Source organism: Columba livia, chromosome 11 (assembly GCF_036013475.1).
Source record: "Columba livia isolate bColLiv1 breed racing homer chromosome 11, bColLiv1.pat.W.v2, whole genome shotgun sequence".
NCBI lineage: Eukaryota > Metazoa > Chordata > Aves > Columbiformes > Columbidae > Columba > Columba livia.
The window spans coordinates 5,241,946-5,263,959 of NC_088612.1; the positions used below are offsets into that span (position 1 = coordinate 5,241,946).

At 51.4% G+C, this 22,014-nt stretch overlaps 2 protein-coding genes across 7 annotated transcripts in view; one reads left to right on the forward strand and one right to left on the reverse strand.

The window, feature by feature from the left end:
* On the forward strand, positions 1-10,943 carry POLG (DNA polymerase gamma, catalytic subunit). Of its 3 annotated transcripts, none has more exons than XM_065076551.1 (23): positions 1-132; positions 731-1,381; positions 1,691-1,886; positions 2,295-2,462; positions 2,732-2,878; positions 3,081-3,160; positions 3,647-3,829; positions 3,933-4,090; positions 4,294-4,417; positions 4,488-4,712; positions 4,853-4,973; positions 5,160-5,231; positions 5,345-5,467; positions 5,684-5,844; positions 5,964-6,017; positions 6,113-6,230; positions 6,648-6,783; positions 6,858-7,104; positions 7,181-7,303; positions 7,589-7,760; positions 8,246-8,454; positions 9,471-9,631; positions 10,161-10,943. In XM_065076551.1, exons 2-23 carry the CDS (start codon positions 789-791, stop codon positions 10,220-10,222), a joined length of 3,633 nt encoding a protein of 1,210 aa, XP_064932623.1. In that variant the 5' UTR covers positions 1-132; positions 731-788; the 3' UTR covers positions 10,223-10,943. The 3 variants fall into 3 exon arrangements, with proteins under 3 accessions (XP_064932623.1, XP_064932622.1, XP_064932624.1); XM_065076550.1 differs by lacking the exon at positions 1-132 and adding an exon at positions 144-291; XM_065076552.1 differs by lacking the exon at positions 1-132 and adding an exon at positions 410-459.
* Positions 10,441-22,014, reverse strand: part of FANCI (FA complementation group I) — a 24,138-nt gene continuing 12,564 nt past the window's right edge. The window contains exons 19-37 of one of the 4 annotated variants that reach the window (XR_010475345.1): positions 21,767-21,868; positions 20,811-20,990; positions 20,596-20,717; positions 20,038-20,202; positions 19,315-19,494; positions 17,847-18,010; positions 17,357-17,433; positions 16,792-16,908; positions 15,983-16,034; positions 15,255-15,382; positions 15,058-15,126; positions 14,846-14,933; positions 14,359-14,540; positions 13,662-13,718; positions 13,522-13,581; positions 12,726-12,905; positions 12,101-12,196; positions 11,442-11,567; positions 10,441-10,620 (exon numbers count right to left, since the gene is read on the reverse strand). Coding sequence is in view for 2 of the 4 variants with exons in the window: in XM_005504108.4 (XP_005504165.2) it covers positions 10,555-10,620; positions 11,442-11,567; positions 12,101-12,196; positions 12,726-12,812; positions 13,522-13,581; positions 13,662-13,718; positions 14,359-14,543; positions 14,846-14,933; positions 15,058-15,126; positions 15,255-15,382; positions 15,983-16,034; positions 16,792-16,908; positions 17,357-17,433; positions 17,847-18,010; positions 19,315-19,494; positions 20,038-20,202; positions 20,596-20,717; positions 20,811-20,990; positions 21,767-21,868 (2,121 nt within the window). In the remaining 2 variants the exon portion in view is untranslated. Of the gene's footprint in view, positions 10,621-11,441; positions 11,568-12,100; positions 12,197-12,725; positions 12,906-13,521; positions 13,582-13,661; positions 13,719-14,358; positions 14,544-14,845; positions 14,934-15,057; positions 15,127-15,254; positions 15,383-15,982; positions 16,035-16,791; positions 16,909-17,356; positions 17,434-17,846; positions 18,011-19,314; positions 19,495-20,037; positions 20,203-20,595; positions 20,718-20,810; positions 20,991-21,766; positions 21,869-22,014 lie in introns of all 4 variants that reach the window. The other 3 variants (XR_010475344.1, XM_021289904.2, XM_005504108.4) reach the window with 3 other exon arrangements.

A 22,014-nucleotide genomic window follows, 5' to 3' on the forward strand; every position in this document is an offset into this window, starting at 1 on the left:
GTGGACTGTACCATATCGGGGGGGAGCTGTGGAGGAGGACGACACGGGACGGGACGTCAGCACGGCCGGAAGCTCCTCCGGGTGCCTCGGTTTGGATCCGCCCTCCGGCCCGGGCCCGGCGGGTGCTGGCGGGTGAGCGGGGTTCTGCGGTGCAGGGATGTATAGGGGGGTGCACGGTTCTATAGGGGGGTGCACGACTGCGGGAGGTGTGCACGGCCGCGGGGTGCGTACTTATGGAGGCTGTGCACGCCGGCGAGGGAGTTTGCACGGCTCCGGAGAGGGTGTGCATGGGTACGGCGGGGTGTGTGCCGCCGCTCGGGGCTCTGCACGGCTGCGGGGGAGTGCGCACGGCGGCAGGGGCTGCTCGCGTACGGGGAGGGGGGCGTGCGCGGCTGCGGGGGAGTGCGCTCCCGGGGAGGGGTCCGTTCCTGCAAGGAGCGTCCGCACGGCTGCGGGAGGGTCTGCGCGGCCGCAGGGGTTGCATGCATGAGGAGGGAAGGGGTGTGTGTGTGTGCACGGCTGCGGGGGGGGTGCATTCCCGCGGGGAGGGGTTGCAGAGCTGCGGGGAAGGGGGTTGCACGGCTTGGGGGGTTGCAGCACGGCCGGGCAGCCTTCCCGGCCCTGAGGTTCCTCGGGCAGCTCCGGCTGTACGCGGCGGTCGGGGCTGTCCTGGGACGGGGCTGAGCGAGCGGTACCGAGCGCATCCCTTGTTGTTGCTCTCTCCCTACAGCTCCGGCCGCCCGGAGGAAGCAGCCTGTGCCGCAGGTGCATCCCCGGAGTGGGGGGAGATGAGGCGCTTGCTCTGGAGGAGACCAGTGAGGAGCTGCACTGCAGCCCGCGGTGCTGAGCCCCAGCGATGCACCTCCAGCTCCTCCGCCAGCTTCCCGCTGCCAGAGAACCTGAGCCAGGAGCCTGCCCAGGGCCAGCGGCGCATGAACCCCCTCAACATCCAGATGCTGTCCAGGACCCTCCACGAACAGATCTTCCGGGGTGCCCAGGTGCGCTACTCGGCAGCTGATATCCAGAGGAGCGTGGAGCACCTGCAGCGCCACGACCTGTGGGGCAAGGAGACCTCCACGCTGCCCGACGTGGACCTGCAGCTGCCTCGCATGTACGGGGACAACATCGACGAGCATTTTCGCATCCTGGCGCAGAAGCAGAGCTTGCCCTACTTGGAGGCGGCCAACGAGCTGCTGCAGTGCGAGCTGCCCCCCGTGCCCGCGCAGTGGGCATGGCAGCAGGGCTGGACCCGCTACGGCCCTGACGGGCAAGCAGAAGCTGTCGACTTCCCCGAGGAGCGGGCGGTGGTGTTGGACGTGGAGGTGTGCGTGGCCGATGGCCACTGCCCGACGCTGGCTGTGGCGGTGTCACCACATGCCTGGTGAGATGCGGTGCCGGCTGCGATTCTGGGGTCACGCCTGTTGTGGCGGGGGGGCACACGTGGCTTTGGGAAGGATGGGGATGCTCCTGAGTAGAGCCTCTTTCAGCAAACCAACACCAGCTTGGAGGGAAAATGCAGCAAAGCCCCAAAGCATGGCTTTGGGATATGTGTCCTGGTTAGTGAGTGCAGCACTCCCTGGGGTCAGCCACCTCCTTCCTGCTCAGCACCCCACATCACAGCGGGTGCTTTTGGTCCTGGGAGCCCCTACTTCATTTTCCAGGGCTGTGAGGTGCTGCCTGTCCTCCGCAGGTACTCGTGGTGCAGCAAGCGGCTGCTGGAGCAGCGCTACTCCTGGTCCAGCCACCTCACCCTGGCCGACCTCATTCCCCTGGAGAGCCCAGCGGGCGCCAGCTGTGCCGGCAAGCAGGACTGGCCGGAGAGAGTGGTGGTAGGACACAATGTGGCTTTCGACCGGGCGTTCATCAAGGAGCAGTACCTCATCCAGGTAACTGCGGTGCTGCTGCTGCTTCACATTGGCAGCTGTGGTTCGTTACTCTGATATTTGTTTGCCCTGGCTTTTCTGGGTTAGTTTAGCAGGTGCTGTTTTGTATGGATTCCCCAGGGTTGTGCTTGCCTCATTCTTGTACCCCTGAAGTGGGTGGAGGCTGCAGGGCTGCATCTGGGGATGTGACAGGAGCCTTTGAGCACCCTACAGCCTGTGCTGGGGATGTTCTCAGCTCTCACAAGAGGGGTGCTGCAAGGCAAAACTTTGCCTTGAGAAAAGTAACCTGAGCAGAGGACTTGCAGCTCCATAATCAGGATGCACTTGCTGGCAGCTGCAGGACGTTTGGCAGCACGTTTCTCCTCCAGCATGTCCCACACCAGTTATTTTCTCCCTCTCGGTGCATCCCAGGGCTCCCAGGTGCGTTTCCTGGACACCATGAGCATGCACATGGCCATCTCAGGGCTGACGGGCTTCCAGCGCAGCCTTTGGATGGCAGCCAGGCACGGCAAGAGGAAGGGGCTGCAGCAGGTCAAGGAGCACATGAAGAAAACGCGGAGCAAAGCGGAGGGACCAGCTGTGAGTAAAGGAGCTGAACCGCTGGCGGTAGCATGGGTGACAGGGGACAGTTTGATTCTGTAATAGGACTGTTTGCGTCTGTACTGGGACCGTCTGCTCCTGTACCGGCGGAGTAGGAGCTGTAGGAGCAGCTCTGCTGAATGAAGCTCTCCCTGTGCCTTCCGGATGAATTTGCCGTGGTTGCAAACGGAACAGCAGCATCCTTTACCTCTCCTGATGTTGGCCGTGGCCTTGTCCTGCACCGTGTGACACCTCTGTTTTGTTCACAGATCACGTCGTGGGACTGGGTGCATGTCAGCAGCATCAACAACCTGGCAGACGTGCACGCTCTGTACGTTGGTGGGGAGCCGCTGGAGAAGGAGGCGCGGGAGCTCTTTGTGAAGGGGACGATGGCTGACATCAGGAGTCACTTCCAGGTGCGGGCGCCATCCCAGCATCCTGATGGGCGGCAGGAGCTGGAGATCGCAATGGGGCGGCAGCAGCTGTTGGGGTAGTTTCCATTTTGCTGCCCTTTCTTGCAAGGACTTTGGGTGTGTGTGGGGCTGTGACGTCCTCCCACAGTCCCGTGCCAGCAGAGGGGTTGCTGCTTTGCCTTCTCTCACCTGTCTTTGTCCCCAGGACCTGATGTCTTACTGCGCCCATGATGTCCAGGCCACCCATGAGGTGTTTCAGGAGCAGCTGCCGCTCTTCATGGAGAGGTGGGAGCCACCGAGCTCTGGTTGGTGTTGGCTGAGGGGCTGTGGCTTTGGCTGGCAGTGGTCTGTGGAATTTGCCCGGATTGCAGTCACTCTGGGGATGGGATGCAGCTCCTCTTTTCCTTGGGGTTGCGGTGTGAGGTTGGAGGGCCCTGACCCCTTTTAAGGAGGGACTTCAGACCCCCACTGTGTAGGTGAGAAAGAATAAGCAGCGGCACAGTGTGGCTGGAGGAGGCGAGCAGACTTGGTGAGGAAGATCAGAATTATATAGCTTTGGGGTTTTTGCACAGGGTTGTTTTTTGGGCAGCGGTTTATGTGCAGGGCAGGCAGAAGAGACAGGGATTGTTATGGGCTTAGGGGAAGAGCATCAAGGGCTGGATGGGGCTGGGGAGCTCTAAGTGAAGACACATTCATGTCAGTTGTAGTCTGGTGCTTCGAAGGCAAATCTCCTCCAGTAAGCGTCTAATTCCTTCTTGCTTTGGGTTCTAGGTGCCCCCACCCTGTGACGTTTGCAGGTATGCTGGAGATGGGGGTGTCCTACCTGCCAGTCAATGGGAACTGGAAAAGGTACCTGGATGATGCTCAGAGCATCTATGAGGAGCTGCAGAAGGAGATGAAGAAGTCCTTGATGAACCTGGCCAATGATGCCTGCCAGCTGCTGCACGAGGACAGGTACCCGTGGGCTGGGGGTGCAGCTCTGGTGGTCCCTGGCAGGCTGCAGGTGGCTGCTGGGGACAGGAGCAAAGCTGTGGTGTGACAACGGTCTGTTGGGCAGGTACAAAGATGACCCCTGGCTCTGGGATCTTGAGTGGGACACGCAGGAGTTTAAGCAGAAGAAGAATCCGGGCAAAAAGAGGAAGGATCAGAACAGAAACAGCAAAGCCCCCGTGGCAGCAGCGGGTGCAGATGGGACCACGCAAGAGTGGCAAGAGGGTGAGCACGGGTGGTCTTCAGGGACGAGGGATGCTTGAGGGATGCCTTCCTGTGAGCACCCAGATGAAGGGACACAGTTTGACAGCAGCAGGCTGGCCTGTGTCCCCATTCTGGGGTGTGTGGTGGGTGGCTGGCTCAAGGTCCCTGTCCCTGGCATGGTGGCACGGAGGGCTCTTTCCAGCTAGTCCTCCTTACCCTATCAGACCCTGGTCCCCCTGGTGAGGATGAGGAGCTGGAAGCCCCTGCAAGCCAGGTCCACCTGGAGCGTCTCAAGGAGACGGTTGTGCTGCAACCCAAGAGACTCCAGCACCTTCCAGGCCACCCGGGGTGAGTTGGGAACCCCGGGTGTCCCCAGGGGTTGCCCTGCACTCTCTGACCCATCTCTGCTGCTCCCCAGCTGGTACCGCAAGCTGTGCCCACGCCTGGAGGATGCCGGGTGGGTACCGGGACCCAGCCTTATCAGCCTGCAGATGAGGGTGACCCCCAAGCTGATGCGCCTGGCTTGGGACGGCTTCCCCCTCCATTATTCGGAGAAGCACGGCTGGGGCTACCTGGTGCCAGGGCGGCAGGACAATTTGCCAGCAGCCCCCTTGGAGGAGAAGGGCCCTGTCTGCCCACACAGGTGAGGGGATATAGCAGGGTGCTGAGCTGGGGGCTGCCCGTTTTTGGGGGTTCAGGAGTTCCCTAGGACCCTGCTCAGGCACTGCCCCGGAGCCTCGGTCCCTGTTGTGGGTGCGTGAGCCCTGTCCTGTCCCCTGCCAGGGTGATCGAGTACCTGTACAGGCAGCACTGCCTGGAGAAAGGCAAAGAGCAGCTCCCGGGGCCAGAGGCTGCTGTGGAGGATGAGATGCTGGTGATGGACGGCAGCACCATGTGGCAGAAGGTGAAGGAAGGGGTGGAGGGTCCCTTGGTGGGAGAGAGATGTGGGGCTGTACTGCTTTCCATGCACATGCAAAAAACAGTCCCATGTCTCTAGAACGTGGAAATAAGAAATTTCCTTTAATAAGTGTTAAATCACTGGAGAACTGTTGTTTGACCTGGCTCCCCCTGTGGTCCCTCTGTGCTGCAGGTGGAGGAGCTGAGCCGGCTGGAGGTGGATGTGGAGGAGAAAATGGGCAGAGCAAACCAAAGCCTGGTGCAGGTGAAACGGGTTTACTGTGGGATGGGCTATCAGTTCAATCCCTCTTTCCTCGATTTCCCCCTCCCGCCATGCTTGGGGGGGTTCCCAGCATCGCCTCGTATCACTGGTCGCAGGAGGACGCGGATGAGCTGTGCGAGCTGGCGGAGGTGAGCAGCCGGCCATCCCACCACCACGGCAACGGGCCCTACAACGATGTCAACATCCCTGGGTGCTGGTTCTTCAAGCTGCCTCACAAGGCAAGTTAGTGATGGACAGCATCATCTGGGTGCTTCTGGGGCTCTGCAGTGGTCCTGTGTCCCCTTGCCCGTCACCCCCATGCTGCACAGCTCCTGGGACCCCATGATCTTGCCCCATGGGACAGGGTGGTGGAAATGCATCTCTCTAGCTGGGGCAGGAGGGTGGGTAGAGCTTTACTGATACGTTGAGCCCTGACATCTGTTTTGCTCTTAAAGGACGGGAACGATAACAACGTGGGAAGCCCTTTTGCCAAGGATTTCTTGCCCCAGATGGAGGACGGCACCCTGCGAGCTGCCGTGGGCCGTACCCACGGGACCAGAGCCCTTGAGATTAACAAAATGATCTCGTTTTGGAGGAACGCTCACAAGCGGATCAGGTGAGTGTTTGCCTTCAGCTGAATCGTGACGTCCCTGTGGGCAGAGGCTGCGTCGCACCTAGAGGAGGTTGTGTGGACGTGGGGGGGCTCCGCATCTCACCTGCTGTGTGTCCCCCCAGTTCACAGATGGTGGTGTGGCTGAAGAAAGGGGAGCTGCCTCGCACGGTGACCAGGTATGGGGAGGAACAGCCCCAGCTGGGGCCACGGTCCCCTCTGTTGCTCTGGGAGGGCTCTTGCAGGATGCTGCTCAGCCTCTCCTCTGTCCCAGGCACCCCGACTATAACGAGGAGGACGATTACGGAGCCATCCTGCCACAGGTGGTGACCGCAGGCACCATCACCCGCCGGGCAGTGGAGCCCACCTGGCTGACGGCCAGCAACGCCCGGGTACACCTGTGTTTGAGTCCTTGTGGTGGTGTCTTGGGGCACCCTCTGTGTGTTTTGGACTGGTGGGAGCAGCCTGGGTTGGGTGCTGGGGTGTGAATCACAGAATCACAGGCAGGGCTGGTGCTGGAGCCCTTTTGATGATGTGTTTTGACTTTGGGAGAGAGGTCAGCAGAGGCTTCTGAGCTTCAAAATTTGGTGAAAGAAGAAAACACTGAAATGCTTGTTTCTTTCATTCCCCAAGCTCCCCTTCTTCCATGCTGGAAGAATGTGGAGAGAGTATCCAAATGAGTGATGCCCCACGTGTGTGTTAAACCTAGCTCTGACTTTCAGAACGGAATTTAGGGGATGGGGAGCGGTCGCTTCTGTGCCGCTGGGGAGGTGCAGGGCTGGCGTTGAGCTGAGCATTGTGTTCCACAGGCTGACCGGGTGGGCAGCGAGCTGAAAGCCATGGTCCAGGTGCCACCCGGCTACTCCCTGGTGGGAGCAGACGTGGATTCCCAGGAGCTCTGGATCGCCGCTGTCCTCGGCGAGGCACACTTTGCCGGCATGCATGGTGAGCGGGGTAGTGGGGTTTCCCCCTCAAACCCGTTCCCGTTTGAAGTCGAACTCCTGTTCCCCTCCCCACAGGCTGCACGGCTTTCGGCTGGATGACTCTGCAGGGGAAGAAGAGCAACGCCACAGACCTGCACAGCAAGACGGCCGCCACGGTGGGCATCAGCCGGGAACACGCCAAAATCTTCAACTACGGGCGCATCTATGGGGCCGGGCAGCCCTTTGCCGAGCGGCTGCTGATGCAGTTCAACCATCGGCTGACCCAGCAGCAGGCACGCGAGAAGGCTCAGCAGATGTACGCGGTCACCAAGGGTGTGCGGAGGTGGGTGCTGCTGAGTGGGGACAGGGAGAGCAGCGGCGTCCCATGGGACCTGGGCACAGGTCACTCTTCTCTCCAGATTTCTTCTCTCTGAGGAAGGGGAGTGGCTGGTGAGGGAGCTGGACCTGGCTGTGGACAGGGCAGAGGATGGATCCGTGTCACTCCAGGATGTCCAGCGGCTCCAGAGAGAAGCCACGAAAAGGTGAGATGTTCTGACCCCACGTGGCTCTGGTGCCATCGAGGTGCGAGATGGGGGGAGCTGCAGCCCAGTGCTGTCAGGCAGACAGGAGATGAGGCTGGATAGTCCTGATACTCCCTCTCTGCTCCGCCAGGGCTGAGGAGGTTTAATCTAGAGGCTCCCAGTGCCTCCCAGTGAGCAATTAGCAGCAGGAGACACTCACAAAATGGGAGGGAACGTTTGAGGCTCTCCAATGGGACCTGGAGCCTCCTCCCACACTTCCAGCAAACTTTCCTTCTGCCTCACCAGGTCCCGGAGGAAGAAGAAGTGGGATGTGGTGGAGCACCGAGTGTGGGCTGGAGGCACTGAGTCCGAGATGTTCAACAAGCTGGAGAGCATCGCCTTATCCCCATCCCCACAGACCCCGGTGCTGGGCTGTCACATCAGCAGGGCCCTGGAGCCTGCTGTGGCCAAGGGCGAGGTAAGGTGCAGCTCTGTGCTGCTGAGCTCTTGGCTTTGCTTGTCTTCTCCAAAACAACAGCCCCAAGTTCAGCCCTCCTCAGTTGTTGGAGACCCAGTAGGTTGTTGGAGCTTCTTTATTAATGAATTAATTTATTTATTTAGATGTGAGGAAGAAATTTTTTACGCTGAGGGTGGTGAAACACTGGCCCAGGTTGCCCAGAGAGGTGGGGGATGAACCATCCCTGGAGACATCCCAGGCCAGGCTGGACAGGGCTCTGAGCAACCTGATCTGGGTGAAGATGTCCCTGCCTGTGGCAGTGGGTTGGACTGGATGAATTTTGAAGGTCCCTTCCAACCCAAACTATTGTATGGTTTATCTGCATGCTATCATGAAAGCCCAACAACACTGGATTTAACAGGCTTCTCTTAGGACCTGTCCTGTATCAGGACCAGACACTGGAACCTGATACTCCCAGAGCATCTATCTGTGTGTTCCTCCACCAGTTTCTGACCAGCAGAGTGAACTGGGTGGTACAGAGCTCAGCCGTCGACTACCTGCACCTCATGCTGGTGGCCATGAAGTGGCTTTTCGAGGAATTTGACATCAAGGGGCGCTTCTGCATCAGCATCCACGATGAGGTGCGCTACCTGGTCCAGCACCAGGATCGCTACCGGGCAGCCCTGGCCCTGCAGATCACCAACCTCCTCACACGGTGAGATGTGACAGATGTGTCTCCTGGGGACGAGCCCCAGCACCTCTGGGTGGGACAGGGCCAGCCCAAGGGACGGGGGTGACAGTGAAGGGGTTGGATTTGCCTGCAGCAAGCTGGTGCAGAGCAGTTTTCTTCTGCTCAGGGGAAGCTGTCAACACTGGAGGTTGTATGAGTCAGGTGGCTATAAATGGAGCTCAGCTTTGATTTCCAGGGATAATCTGCTGGCAAGAGGGGGATAGTGTCAGCCTTTGGCTCTTGCAGAGATGGGGCCAATTGTTCCACCCTACAGGGATGCAAACACATTGTGTGGCAGCAACTCTTGGTCTTGATGGAGCAGCCAGGAGTCTGAACCTGTCCCCATCCCTTGTCACCCCACTGCCGTCAGGGGACAGCAAGGGGCACAGCTGCTTGTCTCTGTTGCAAACTGCCATTTGTACAGCATGGGGTGTTCCTGCTGCCTCCTCACCCTGTGTGAGGTTAAGCTCAGCCTAGAAAGCTCTGGAGCTCAAAAGGTGCCCTTTGCTTCAGCTTTGGCACTGCCAGCTGTGTCAAATCTCCTTCCTGGCACTGTGAGGTGTTTGGTGACACAGGAGCCGGCTGAAGCTGAGCTGTTTTTTGGGATACAGCAAACAGCCTCTCTATGCCGGTGCGGCAGGTGCAGGAGCCCCGACGTTCGTGCCTTTGTGCGAGCTCCTGCAAGCACAGGAGCTTCCTGCTGGGAAAATACAGCATCTGCTGCAGGGGAGGATTAGCCAGCAGTGATGGGCCAGGTCCTTTCTTTCTTCTGAGGAGGCTCCACATATGGTTACTCTGTTCCTCCCACACCCATTTCAGCAATACGTGACCCTCCTGTTACCCAGCACCTTGTGTTTAGCTGCTGAGTGACATGGGTGCAAAGTGACCCGTTATAGCGATGGCTGCCCAGTGGTTTGTGACCCTGTGGCTGATGGGAGCCAGGTGTGACAAGGCTACAGGTGATGTTTAGCACTGCCTGACCTAGTCTCGTCTTCTCCCAGGTGCATGTTTGCCTATAAACTGGGCCTGCAGGATCTGCCCCAGTCCGTGGCTTTCTTCAGCGCGGTGGATGTTGACCAGTGCTTAAGGAAAGAGGTGACCATGAACTGCACAACGCCCTCCAATCCAACCGGGATGGAGAAGAAATACGGCATCCCACAAGGTGAGCTGTGGCTGCATGAGCCAAACCCCTCTGCATGAGCCGCCCCAGCTTAGGCGGAGCACTGGGCCTAAGCAGCTGTTCCCCAGTCCCTTGTTTCCTGACCTACCGGTCACCCTGCAGGGCAACCATCACCCTAGTGCCAGCCCCTCTTTCCTTTCTCAGTCCCTGAGTAGTTTGTGCTGCTGCTTCCAAACATTTCTGACAGTCATGAGCTGGGCTTGGCTCCGTTATCCCCTGCACACATTTGCTTTGTGCCCCTCAAGAGGAGCCCTCCTGTGCACTTTTAACACAGCTGAAGATTGATGTTTTCCTTTGCTGAAAGGAGAAGGAACCTCGTATATTTTGCCCTCAAGCCCCAAATTTTTCCAGCCTTCGGAGCATTCTCTCCTTCCCTGCTCCCCTTTAGCCTGGTACATTTCTGTTCACAGAACTGCCCAGGACTTTTTGTGCTACATGCTCTGAATTAAAGCAAATCATGACCGTCACTGTGAGTGTACTGCAGGGAACTGATTGTCCTCTTGTCTTCCAGGAGAAGCACTGGATATCTATCAGCTAATTGAAATAACCAAAGGTTCACTGGAGAAGAAATGATGACGCTAGAGTGCCAGAATGACAACTGTCCAGATTGTGTGCCAGAGCCTGGCTGTCCTTTCAGGAGATCTTTTGGCAGGGACTGATCCTGCTCCTCTTTCCTTTCTTCTGTAAGAAAGGGTGTTTCTGGGGAAGAAGGTCTTAACCGTAGTGTGTCTGAGGGCAGCAGCTAGCTGTAAAACCTGATACAAAGGCCAGAATCACTGCTTGCACACCCATGGGCACAAAGGAAGAAGTCATAAGTGTTTATTTGGCAAGAGAAACAACAAACCATCTCCAAAGTCAAGGTGAGGCCGCCACAGAACAGGCACTGGGAGGAGGGAGCAGCAGCTTTATTTTTTTCGCCGTTTCTTCTTCTTGGGTTCCTGGTTCTCATCTGTCTGCTCTGCTGTGCAGCTCTGGAGAAGGGATGGAGAGAGTAGCAGTACAGACTGTGATTGCTTTTGTGTGGCTAGTTTAAGGAATGTTTATCTAAAGCAAGAAACCAGATGAGCAGAACAGGATTTAGCTCTTTTTCCCTAAAAAAATGACGTGACTATGGGACTCCTCTCACCCACTGAGACTTTCCCTGTGGTCCCTCCCCAATTCACGCTGTAACTTAGCCCACAGATTAACAGTGGCACAGAAGAGGGGCTGTTTGTGCTGGGTTTTGGTTTGTTGAAACACTCAGGAAAATATGGACAGAAGCACCAATAAAAACCTGGACAATCAGCAAAGTAAATTGTTGTTGTGTAGTTTTGTTTTGTCTGTTTGTTTGAATCCAGCACAGATTGTGCTACATTCACCAGCACTGTCTAATAGAGGAGATAGGTTCAGAGAGAATGATTCCTTGGAGAGTTTGTCCTGCCAGCTGTTTATTTACAAAAGTTAACCAGGATGCCAAACCACATTGTATGATCTGATCCCGGGCAGCCAGTTACCTCAGAGGTAACGTAGATAGACCTCTCTACTTGCTAAGGCCAACAACCTGGCCTTAAGAGCAGTCTCACTTCCTAAGACCAGAGGTACAGATGGAAATAAAGGTCACTTAAGGCAGGGGAGTGGAGTGTAGGGGATGTTAGCCTAAGTAACTGTTCACTCCTTCCTATCAGCTTAAAGTGAGAGCTAACCTAAGGAAGACAAACTGTCCTAATTTCACATATACCTGCACAGCTCACAAATACAGTTGGCCTCAAAAGAGGGGGAACCTGTTGGTAAAAGCAGCTAAATGAGTTCTGACCTGGTCATTGTCTGGCTCGTTTTCAGCATCCTCTGTGTTGTGCTCCTGCAAGGTGCTGTCTAGCATGGACACGTTGATGCGGAAGTCCCGGGAGGTGCTTAGCTTCATGTATTGCATCAAGTTCACCTGCAGCAGCCAAGGTGACACCAGGAGGAGAGGACATATACCATTAGCATCTTAGTTTAGTTTTCTACTCTGCCTAATCCCTTGCACAGCACTGAGACTGAGTCAATCACAGTAATTATGCAGGACTGGAGAAAAAGGTTATGTGAAAAAGCACCCACCCCATGCAAAGCAGTGGCCCACTTCTGTTTTCCTAAAAGCCAAGTTATTCTCACTCTTGTGTAGTCAAGACCTCGCTGTGGTACACTTCTGTTTATGAAACAGCCTGGGGAAGTGGGGTGAGGAAAGCTGGCATTAGGTGGTTAAGTTTCTGCTCAACCAGAACCCCCTCAGTGCTGGTCCCACGCGTATCAGTGTGCCAGCAATCCTGTCGTGTTGGACCAGGAGCTCGGGCAAAGGCTGGGAGAGTGGTGATGTCCTTACACTTTCCTAATTTGAGCAGCAATGGAGATTTTAAAAACTGGAGCAGCAATAGCCCTTCACCCTGCCACTGGTCTGCTGAATTCAGGTCACAGATGAGCTTTGCTGTGCATTACCTTTGATTTCTTGGAGAGATGGATAAGGAACTTCTCATATTGCTCTATTGCAAAAATCAGATTTGGGATTGGCTTAGTCTCCCGAAGCACCTTAGCCTGAAATGCAGAAAGGAGGGCAAAAGATCAGATTTGGAAGTGAACAGCCTGAAAATTCCCTTGAAATGTCATCACTAACAAGCATCCCAGCTACGGCACTAAGTAGACCCTGTATCAGCAGCTTAGTTCCCCCAAAAAAACATGATGCTGTAGCATGACGTGAAAAACCACAATCGCTCCAGTTTAGCAAAGTTTCTTCAAGTAACCTTGTTCCATGCCAGTCCTGCCCCACCAAGCCTTGACAAAATACCAGACAAGACAGACTTAACCTTTGTTTCATGTCTGCGAGCTTTTAGGCTGCATTAAGTGAAGGTGGCTTTTGGTTGGATTTTTCATTTGTTTATTTTGTTGGGTTTTTTTTAGACTTTTCACTGAAGTTAAGGTAGAATAAAGTTGATTTTTACTTAAAGGCCCAAATGACAATTTGTCATTGGTAACCTACAAGAAGCCATCAGGTAACACAAGCCTTAAGATATGATCCCAAGTTCAAATACAGCCCCTGTTCCAATAGGGTGTGAGTCAATCTTACCATGGCTGTGGAGACCGCAGCAGCTTCACCCTCTTTCTTCTTCTTTTTCTTCTCTTCTGCAAAGCTTAAGCTCTCACTGTGGATGTTCTGAAGGAGGATGCCAAAACATGTGGCATTAGAGGGTCAGCAGGGAAGAAAGGCCAGCCAAGTAAGGCTCTGGCCAGCTGACAGCATTACAAGCTAGATGACAGGAAAGCAGCGATACAAGAAGGATGAAATTGAGGGTAATCTCAAAAAAAGAAGGAAAGAAAAATTCATTTCATAATTTATACATTCAGAAATATGTATGTGTGAGAAGTCCCCAGGAGTGGTAGTTCTGCACACCACTACGCTTTCCCCAATATGCCATCTCTCTTCTGCAGTTCCTGTGGTTCTCAATCAAGCACCCAGTTCCTCTCTAAACAGCTGAATCCCATCCTCAGCCCTGCAGTCTTTGGCACCCACATTACTTTACACTGGGATGCCTGTGGCGTTGTTAACCTTTATTTGCCACTGCAGTTAACAGCAGTATTAATCTCATAAAAAAACCCCCACGTAAACAGAAGGAAAAAAATCTCAACTAAAACCCAGCTCCCCAAGCACTCTTCCTCCCCTGCTCAAGCAGAAATCAGCGTGCTCAGTCCCAGTGCTGCTGAAATGTCTTATACTATTATTTGACATAGTAAAGCTTGAACTATAAGAAACTCAAGTCACGTCAAGAAGATTGATAATCCCCAAAGGTGCCCATGTGCTATAGCTGATACACCACTTGGCATCAGATAGATTAGGATTTTGCCACAGTTAATTTAGGCCTTACCTGTACATACGTAATGAATGAGTAACACTGTGGAGTCAAATGGGAACCCGAGAGCTTCACCTGCAAAGAAGCAGAGAGGTTGGTGTTACTTGCAACTCAAGGCCATGAGCCATTTCCTCCAGCAATTTGCTCACACTCACCAGCTTTTCTAGCCTTCCTGGAATTGTATTCGATGTGCTGCGGCAAGCTTGGATATACTGCAAGGAAAACATAAGAGAATTTATTCTAGGTGTGGTGTTCCCATCCTGGAACCTGTACTTCCGGGCACGGTTCAAAGCAGCTCATCCAGCAGCACAATGGGGAGGGCAGGATTTTCAAGAACCATCCTCCCCAGTGGTTTGCTATATCCCAAATTCCGTGTCTGCATTCCAGAGCTGCGAGAAAGCTCTGGGGTATTCACTGCCTTGACTCAAGTTAGCTCCATGGGCCTGTTTTCAGGGTCCAGCACCCTCAGAACTGATGCTTCAAGTCTTAGATGGGAATGAGTGGCAACGGCAGGATGGCTGACTGCTGTGAGAACATCACTGGTGCTGTTCCTTGTGGCACACGGCTGCGTACAGAGGAACCCAGATGATACACCGGGAAGAGCCACTCCAAGCTACACACAGCCAAATTCGGCTGGAGAGAAGCTTTCCTTTATCTCCACTGATAAGACTATCACTGCTGCAGAAAGGTCTCAAAATTGAGGGCACAAAAGCCAACAGAATAAGGACTTGACTCTTGCAAGAGATCAACGGCCCAGTCTTGAGCATAGCTGCTGCCAGGGGTCACTGTGAGATTGCTGTAGCAGATAGAGAAAAAGTTTTGACATCCCACTGTCAGCAGAGCAGCACTCACATGTTTGACGAGGGAGGTGAGAATTGCGTATGTCTTGCTGAGGCTTCGCAGCAGCGTGTCCACACAGCTCCCCGCAGGGAGTGCTGTCTGTACCAGCTCATGATAAACTGTCAGCAGAGTTCCCAGCTGCAGAATTACACCTTTCTCCAGAGCCTGGCTTTGGTTTGATGCCTGAGAAGAGTCTTCTAGAAGAAAGAGATGAATACCTGGTGAATGGGTCTCTAATGAATCCAATTAGGCAGGTGGGAGGGACACAAGACCACCTTTGCATCTGGTGCACAAAGCACCAGTGTGGCACAGGGAAAATAATAACTGGAGGGATTGTGTGACAACACTATCCTACATTGTTCATGTGGAACCACCTCAATAGAGAGTTTAACCTGCCCTCAGATGCTGCTACCTCAAAATCACAAAATGTCTTTTTGTTCTCTGTCTTCATCTGTTTTTGACAAAGGTGTAACAGTAAGAAGTGGACCACTTTTATTACCTGATGCGTCTGATCCCAGACTGGTGAGTTTCTTGATAAGCCAATCCACTTCTTCAAGGACCTTATCCGCCTGAGCCAGAACCAGCAGCTAAGACAGAAACACCAACAAAACAGGAGTTTGGAGGAGTTTGGCACAACAGGAATCTACAAGCCACTGCAGCAGAGTAGCCCTGGACACTACAGGTTGTTCCGTACACGCTGTTTTGACTCACACAGACAGTAGGGGCTGCAGTCTTGGCATTCACTATGGCAAAATGGGATCGACTCTCCACCTCCATATCCTGGTCGGAGAAGAGAAAGCAAATTCTTGTAAAACTTTAGCTGCTGTCACATAATTGCACCAGAGATGTGCTCAGTTTTGCCCTGACACCATTAAGTGGTGAAGAGTTAGGCTGCTTCTGCATCATACCTGATCTATGTCTCCCAGGCAAGCATGGATGTCTTGTGCGAGCTCACGCAGCAGACCGACAGGGCTCTTGTACAGAACATGGAGACTGAAGAGCAGAGACAGCAAACCTTTGCAGCAAGAGACATCCTCTGTGGGGAAGGGAAAAGAAAACAATGCATTAGCAGGTGCGGAGCTCCCCTGGCTACTTAGGAATGTTAGACATCCAGTGAGGAAAAGTCTCATATTCAGTATGGATTGAATAGTCTGCATTCCCAGAAATGATTGGCAGTAGATGAAAATCCTATCAAAATACTGCAGTTACAAAAGCAGAGTTGACGACATCGAGCATCACATATACTCCAAAGGGAGGCATGGCACACTGGAGCCCTCAGCTCACAGAAAAATGATGACCAGAAGCACTGAGGAAGTGCAATAAAAACTCTGGCAAGAGTAATATCTTTCTAGAATATAAATCCAGATTTGAGCAACGTAAGTGCTAAATAATTAGGGAGAAAAGTCAAGTAAGTGTGGCTTCTCTTTCTTCAGCGATGCTAATGTTTATAGAGATGGAGTTTCTTCCCTCATGCTTGTGTTAATAACCACAACGTGATGGAAATCTGTCACAGAATGGGACCTGACTGTACCTGTAACAAAGAGGTAAAACCAGGACAGACAACAGCGGAGCATCTATGGGTCTAATATCAGACCTGTCACATCACATCTAAACATGTTCCCCAAAGCTTACTTACCAAGAGCATTTTCTTTGCAAATTTTCACTGTCCAAGTCAGGAATTGAAGGAACTGCATAACAGAAGAAAAGATGTTATGGCTTTGAAACAGAATTCAAAGTATAATAATAAAAGAAACACACAACAAAAACAACCCCCCCCAAAAAACAGAAAAGGGAGACCAGCAGAGTCCCGTTCTGGCAGAAAGGCACCCAGCCACGCTCTGTGAAGTTCCATAAGGGACACTTAGCCTACTGAAAAATGAAAAGCTGAGATCCAGGACAGGGGAATGGCTATGCATTCCCTTGGACACAGTAAAAGCTCCATTTAATTTAAAGTAAATGATGACTCCAGACTTCTGGCAGACCTTGAGTGCAGTCTCTAGCTTGTAAAAATGGGGCACCTCTAGTCCACTTTAGAAAATGTCTCCTTAAATGGAAGGAATTGGGCACTTGGCCAGTCTGGACTGGTCACAAGTCTGCTGGCCGCCTTTGGCTCTGTTCCATGTAGAAGCCACACCACATCTAGGCCCTGTTAGGAGTCCCTGCTCAGGAGAACAAGTCGTTCAGACTCTGGGTGCCCAAAGGCAGGATCAGAATGTGCAGGAGTAGGGTGGGAAGACAACTTGTTCTCAACTATCCTTGCAGGCGTGTGACAGGAGAATGCTTGACAAGGTAACAACTGTCACTTTGACACAGTGGGGTCTGCAGGAGAAGGCAGAACATGCACACGTGTCAGAGCCCTCAGATGTCAACCCAATCAGATAATCTTCTTCCCTCACCCATGGCTACAACACCCATCCCTGCCAGTCCGTGAAGGTTGTGAAGTACCTGCTGAGAGGCTGGATCGAGATGTTTGGACAAAGTGGAGAGAACTGTGATGAGTGACTGTGTTTCCTTGGAGTTGAAGTCATCTTCAGCACTGCTGAACTGGTTCACCAGAGACCTCTGATCATGGGAAGGAAAGAGCGTGCATGCTTGTTGTAAGGTCATTTGAAGAAGCAAATAACAAGAAGCTGCAGCAGATAAAGGAATCAGCAGCAAGGAGAATGACAAATAATATAAAAAGAGGACTCTTCTAAAGAGTAAGTGCTGGTTTTTGTTATGAGTGCTTACATAGCGGCCCACATGTGATTCAGTGTGACTTTTACAATACTCAGCTAAGTTTATGCTGCACTGAAGGACCCTATAGTTCTGTAAATAAAGTGCACTTCAATCCATCTCTGCACAGCACCCTGAAAAAGCTTTCCTTAGGGATCAGAAACTTTTCTAAAATGCCAGGGTCACAGTTGCTATCGCATACTCAATCCCGTGGTCAAGTAACAGAGAGCTGGCAGTGTTTGTCTGCCAGAATTACCAGCGCTTTGGAACACTTGCAGCACACAGTGGTACTTACCTGAAACTGTCGGATCTGGAAGGCAGCTTTCTCTGTGACATTAATATCCGTTTCTTCTGCGTCACCATCAGTAATATCTGGCAGAGACAGAGAGGTGCAGAAAAAAGCTAAATGCCAAGAGCACAGTACAGGATTTCTTTCCAAAAGTGGGAAAGACTGAGACTGCTCACAGCTAGCGAAGGAATACAGACTGAAAAACTATGGTGAGAACAAAAATGTGTTAAAGGCAAACTTCGAATAGGCAAATGCTATATCAGACCCCAACTATCCTCTGCTGACAGACCAGAAGTTCTATAAAAGCAGGTAAAGATATCTTTGGAACTTGTCTCTGGTGTGCAAATCAACACTACTAATCCCACCTTGTTACCGAGGGACGAGGAGCAGACCCCTCTCCTTAGTTATGGGCAAAGAGCACTGGCTTATTGACTGCCCACACATGTGCTGGAACACGACGGCTGGAAACCAGCACGGAATTGTCCCGTGTGCCTACCCAGGGCTTGTAGAAACTGGGGGATCCTGGCAGCATAGAGCTGCTGCACCGTGTTGAAGATCCGCAGCAAACCTTCCAAGCACAGGAGCGAAATGCTTTTGCCCTTCTTCTTCCCCGACTCTTCAACAACAGTGGGAACTGATGTGTACCTCCAAAGCAGAACCCTAGGGGATGGGAGACGAGTTAACACCACACACTCCAGTAACGCTGGCTGTACAGTGCAAGAAATACAACAGCGCTAATCACAGATTCTACTCTAAGCGTTATGTTTCTAATATAACTAAATTGGAAGGTCTTTTTCCTATAGAAAAGTGGAGGGAGAAGAGATCCATTTTTAAGATGATTTTGTTTCAGTGTCAGCAAAATAGCTACTGCATTCTTCCTGCACAGCTAAATAATTTAATTCTTTCCAGATGCCAAGGGACCTTCCAATCACATTTCAAGTCCATCTTTATACACTCATTTCTTCCACCTGGCTTTCCTTCTGTCTCAGATTGCCCAAACACTGACCACTGGTGTCAGATCTGTCAGTGACAAAAAGAGCTTGTCTCTTGGCAGTTTGAATCTGTGAAATATCAGATATCTCCATAGGGCTCTATATAAATAAAATAAGAAAGGTAAAGGCAGGCAAAGTGAAGTGAGAAGCTTTGAAGAAAGCAAAATTGTTTGGCCCAAAGAAGGCTTTTCTGTTTGTAGGCAAACATCTTTTTCCTTCTCCCCTAAGCCCACTTCTTCCCTTTTTTGTTCCCTCTCCTTTCTTCTCATTAGTTCTGTTGCCTGCACAGATGATCTTATTCTATTTCAACGTCCAATCACACAAAACGTGTAGCTCACATGTAGTCCTAATGACTGCAACAAAAACAGTCTCTATTATTTGGGGCAAGACACAAAACGGGCATTATTCATGGCAGCGGTAATTTGCATTTTGTGCTCTCTGCTGACTGGGATCTGAAAAGACCACATGCAGATATGACCTAGATCCTAAAGACATTTAGATGCTTAACATTCTTGGGTTTTCCAAAGGACTTACAAAAGTCCTAAACGAATGTTTTCTAAAGTTTGTGTCCCTCTTACATCTGTTTTATACTGGAGCTAAAAGTGAATTTTAACTTCATTGAATCCCAGAGGCCTCAAGAATCCAGCCTGTAACCATCCTACCTCCTCTGTGACAATGAGTGATGAACCAAAAATCAGAAAGAGGCTGAAAATGAGAGTTTAATGGCGTTTGGTTCTTCCAGGCCAAGTACTGTTATTAGAGCTGTATCACTCACTCTGGCACAGAAACTGCAGTGCCTCCACTTGATTTCTCAGGAGCAAAGAAAGGCAATGATCTCAACCCAGTAAAAATAACAGTTTGAAACAGTTATAGACTGCATTCTTCTTCCAAAACCCTACCTAAGAATCAAAAATCCCCAAAATGCATTGCTGTTTTTTAAGGCTGATGGCTTCATGTGCCACAGTGACTCACCGTGTGATTTTGCAGAGGTTCTGAAACATCTTCTCAGGATTTTGTCCATCTGGTCCATCAGTTTGTCCTGTCTCCTCCAGCTGCTGCACTTTCTGCAGAGCTACACTGACAGCATAGCGCAGGAACTCTGTGCTGGAGCGCAGAACTGCCAGGCTCTCCTCGTGGCTTTGGGCATTGTCCCTGAAGAATCAAGAGCACTGTCAGAGAACTGAGGATGCACTGAAAAAGCGTGGGGATGGCCTAGATTCTAAACCTGAATATGCATTTATGAATAAAAATCACTAGCTGAATTCATGGTGGAAAGACCCTTTGTTTTGGTAGCTTGTAGTGAACACTCAGAGGATAGAGCTCTACCAGCCTCGCTGAATACTAACAGACATGATCAGATTGACATCTGTCTCTGATTCATAGAGGACTGGAGCTCTAACACTGGAGTTTGTTGTCTGAGAATGGTCATGGACTGGAAGAACAGATATTCTCCAAGGTCTTACAAGTCATAAGCAAGGTCCAGGAAAGCTGGTTTGTCAATACCAGAGGCTGCACAGCTACAGTTCCTGCCTGGACTACAATGATCCAGACAAATGCTGTTACCACACATGCTTTGCATGGAAATGAAAATGCCTTCACTGCGTACGTGGTGCACAAGACAGCCAGCACACAGGCACCACAAAAGCAGCTTGCGAATAGGCCTTAAACCTTCTCCAGATAATGAGAGTTTCTCACCTGAACAGAGCTGTGAGCAGAGTAGATACAAAACCCATGGACAGGAAGCTCCGTGCAGTTTTGTTGCCCAAGGTAGATTTGTTCTTTCCAGCTTTCTCCTTCAGGATTTCAGAGAGTTTGTTGTAACATGTAAACAAGCCTAGGACATCCTCAAACTTGTTCTTACTGCAATAAAGTAGTAGAAAGCATTAATGGAGAAAATCCAGCCTTAGAGTTTCCCATTTGAAGCTTCAGTTGCCAAATTACAAAATGACACTTTCTAAATGATAAAACCATGACACAAGACATCTCCCTGCTTCCCTAGCAGTGCATAACTCATCCATTTCTCCTTGACTTGCTCTTCTACAAAATGTCACATCCCATCTCCCACAACACATGACATTCAAAAGGAAAACACTCCCAAGGGTCTTTGAATGCCTGTGCCACAAGGGGTGCACACTCAGAAAACAACATTCTGACTCTGTGTTGGCACTATTACCCTGTGCTTGCAATGAGTTTGTGTCCTGTACTCCAAAGAGCTAGGCACAGCATAGCACAAGGTAAGACTTGATGTTTTACCTGAAATTCCCTATGTTGAAATTGTACTCAATCAGGACCTCACAAATTCCCATCACCTGGATGGCATAGATGTTATTCTTTACACCAACACCAGAAGACAGAGAAAAATCTGCTGACTTATCCTAAGAGGTAAAGAAAACAAGTGAAAAACCTTTTCAAAACCTGACAAGAACTCAGTTATTCTTCCATTGCATCACACTGAAAACCTGATTTACCAGTTCAAAGTCTTCCAGCTCACTCTTGATCATTCGCCGTGTGACAGATTCTAGCATGTCTTCAAAGTTTTGCTCAAATCCCACATCCTCCTCCTCATCGTCATCTTCAGCTCGTTGGCACAGACGCACAGTGCTCTTATACCAGGCAAGACAGTGCTGGATACAGCAGAGCAGATGGGCCTGAAGGAAGCAGCCACACAGTCACAGTCAGCCTTCTAGCGGGAGCTCACTGGCAGAAGTGGACACAGGCCAGACAATTATGGATGCAAAGAGCCACAGCTGCCTTCAGAGGTTCATGTGAGTCTCAAGAACATTCCTCCTTCCCAGAACGAGGAGCTCTGTAGTCCTACACACAGCTACTCAGTTCTAACTTCAGTGTTTCTGCCTGAGCTTGCCCATACAAGGCTTAACTCCTGCTGCTCCCTCAACCGCTGAAGGAGATGGACAGGGGATTTCCAAAAGGGCTCTCACTCCAGCTGAAGTGTTTGCTCCCTTTCTGCTATGCTACTGCAGAGTAGCACAGAAGCTTCCTTAGGGCAAAACAAAATGATGAATTTTGGTTTGTTCCCTTGGAAATCCAATGAATCGTTGAGGTCTCATTTCCAACAATAAAAAAGGAGCAAAATCAAAGGGTGGATTCCTCCCCCTGCTACATGCACACTGCACAACTGGTTTATGTGGAATTAAGTTGAAGGAGGAAAAAGAAAAAACAGTGAGCTCAACAGAGGGTAACAGAACTACGCTGTTCTAGAGCGTTTTTCACACAGGTTCGCCAAACCACTTTGCTAAGGGAGCTCTAATAGACAGCCTGAGGCAGGGGTGGGATGCCCAGCTCTGCTGTTATTAAAATACTTGCTGCAGGCTAGAAGAGGCTGAAGAGACAAAACGTAGCAGCACAACCGAAATGCTATGAAACAGATGAGCTTGCAGCTGTGGCCAGCCAGGATAGCTCTTACCAATGGTTCTTGCAGAAAGATTTGATCTCCTTGAGCCATAATACATCCTTCAAGTTTCAATGGAGGCAGGAGGTCTGGCTGGGGCAAGTAATATTGCTTTATCTGTCACAGAAAACAAGAAATAAAAATAACCAGTTACTTGGTAACTAAGCCTCTTAGGTTGTTTCAATACAGAATATGATAATCTTTGTACTCCATTCTACAGAGGGAAAACTGAACCTATAATAATGGTACATGTACCTGATCCA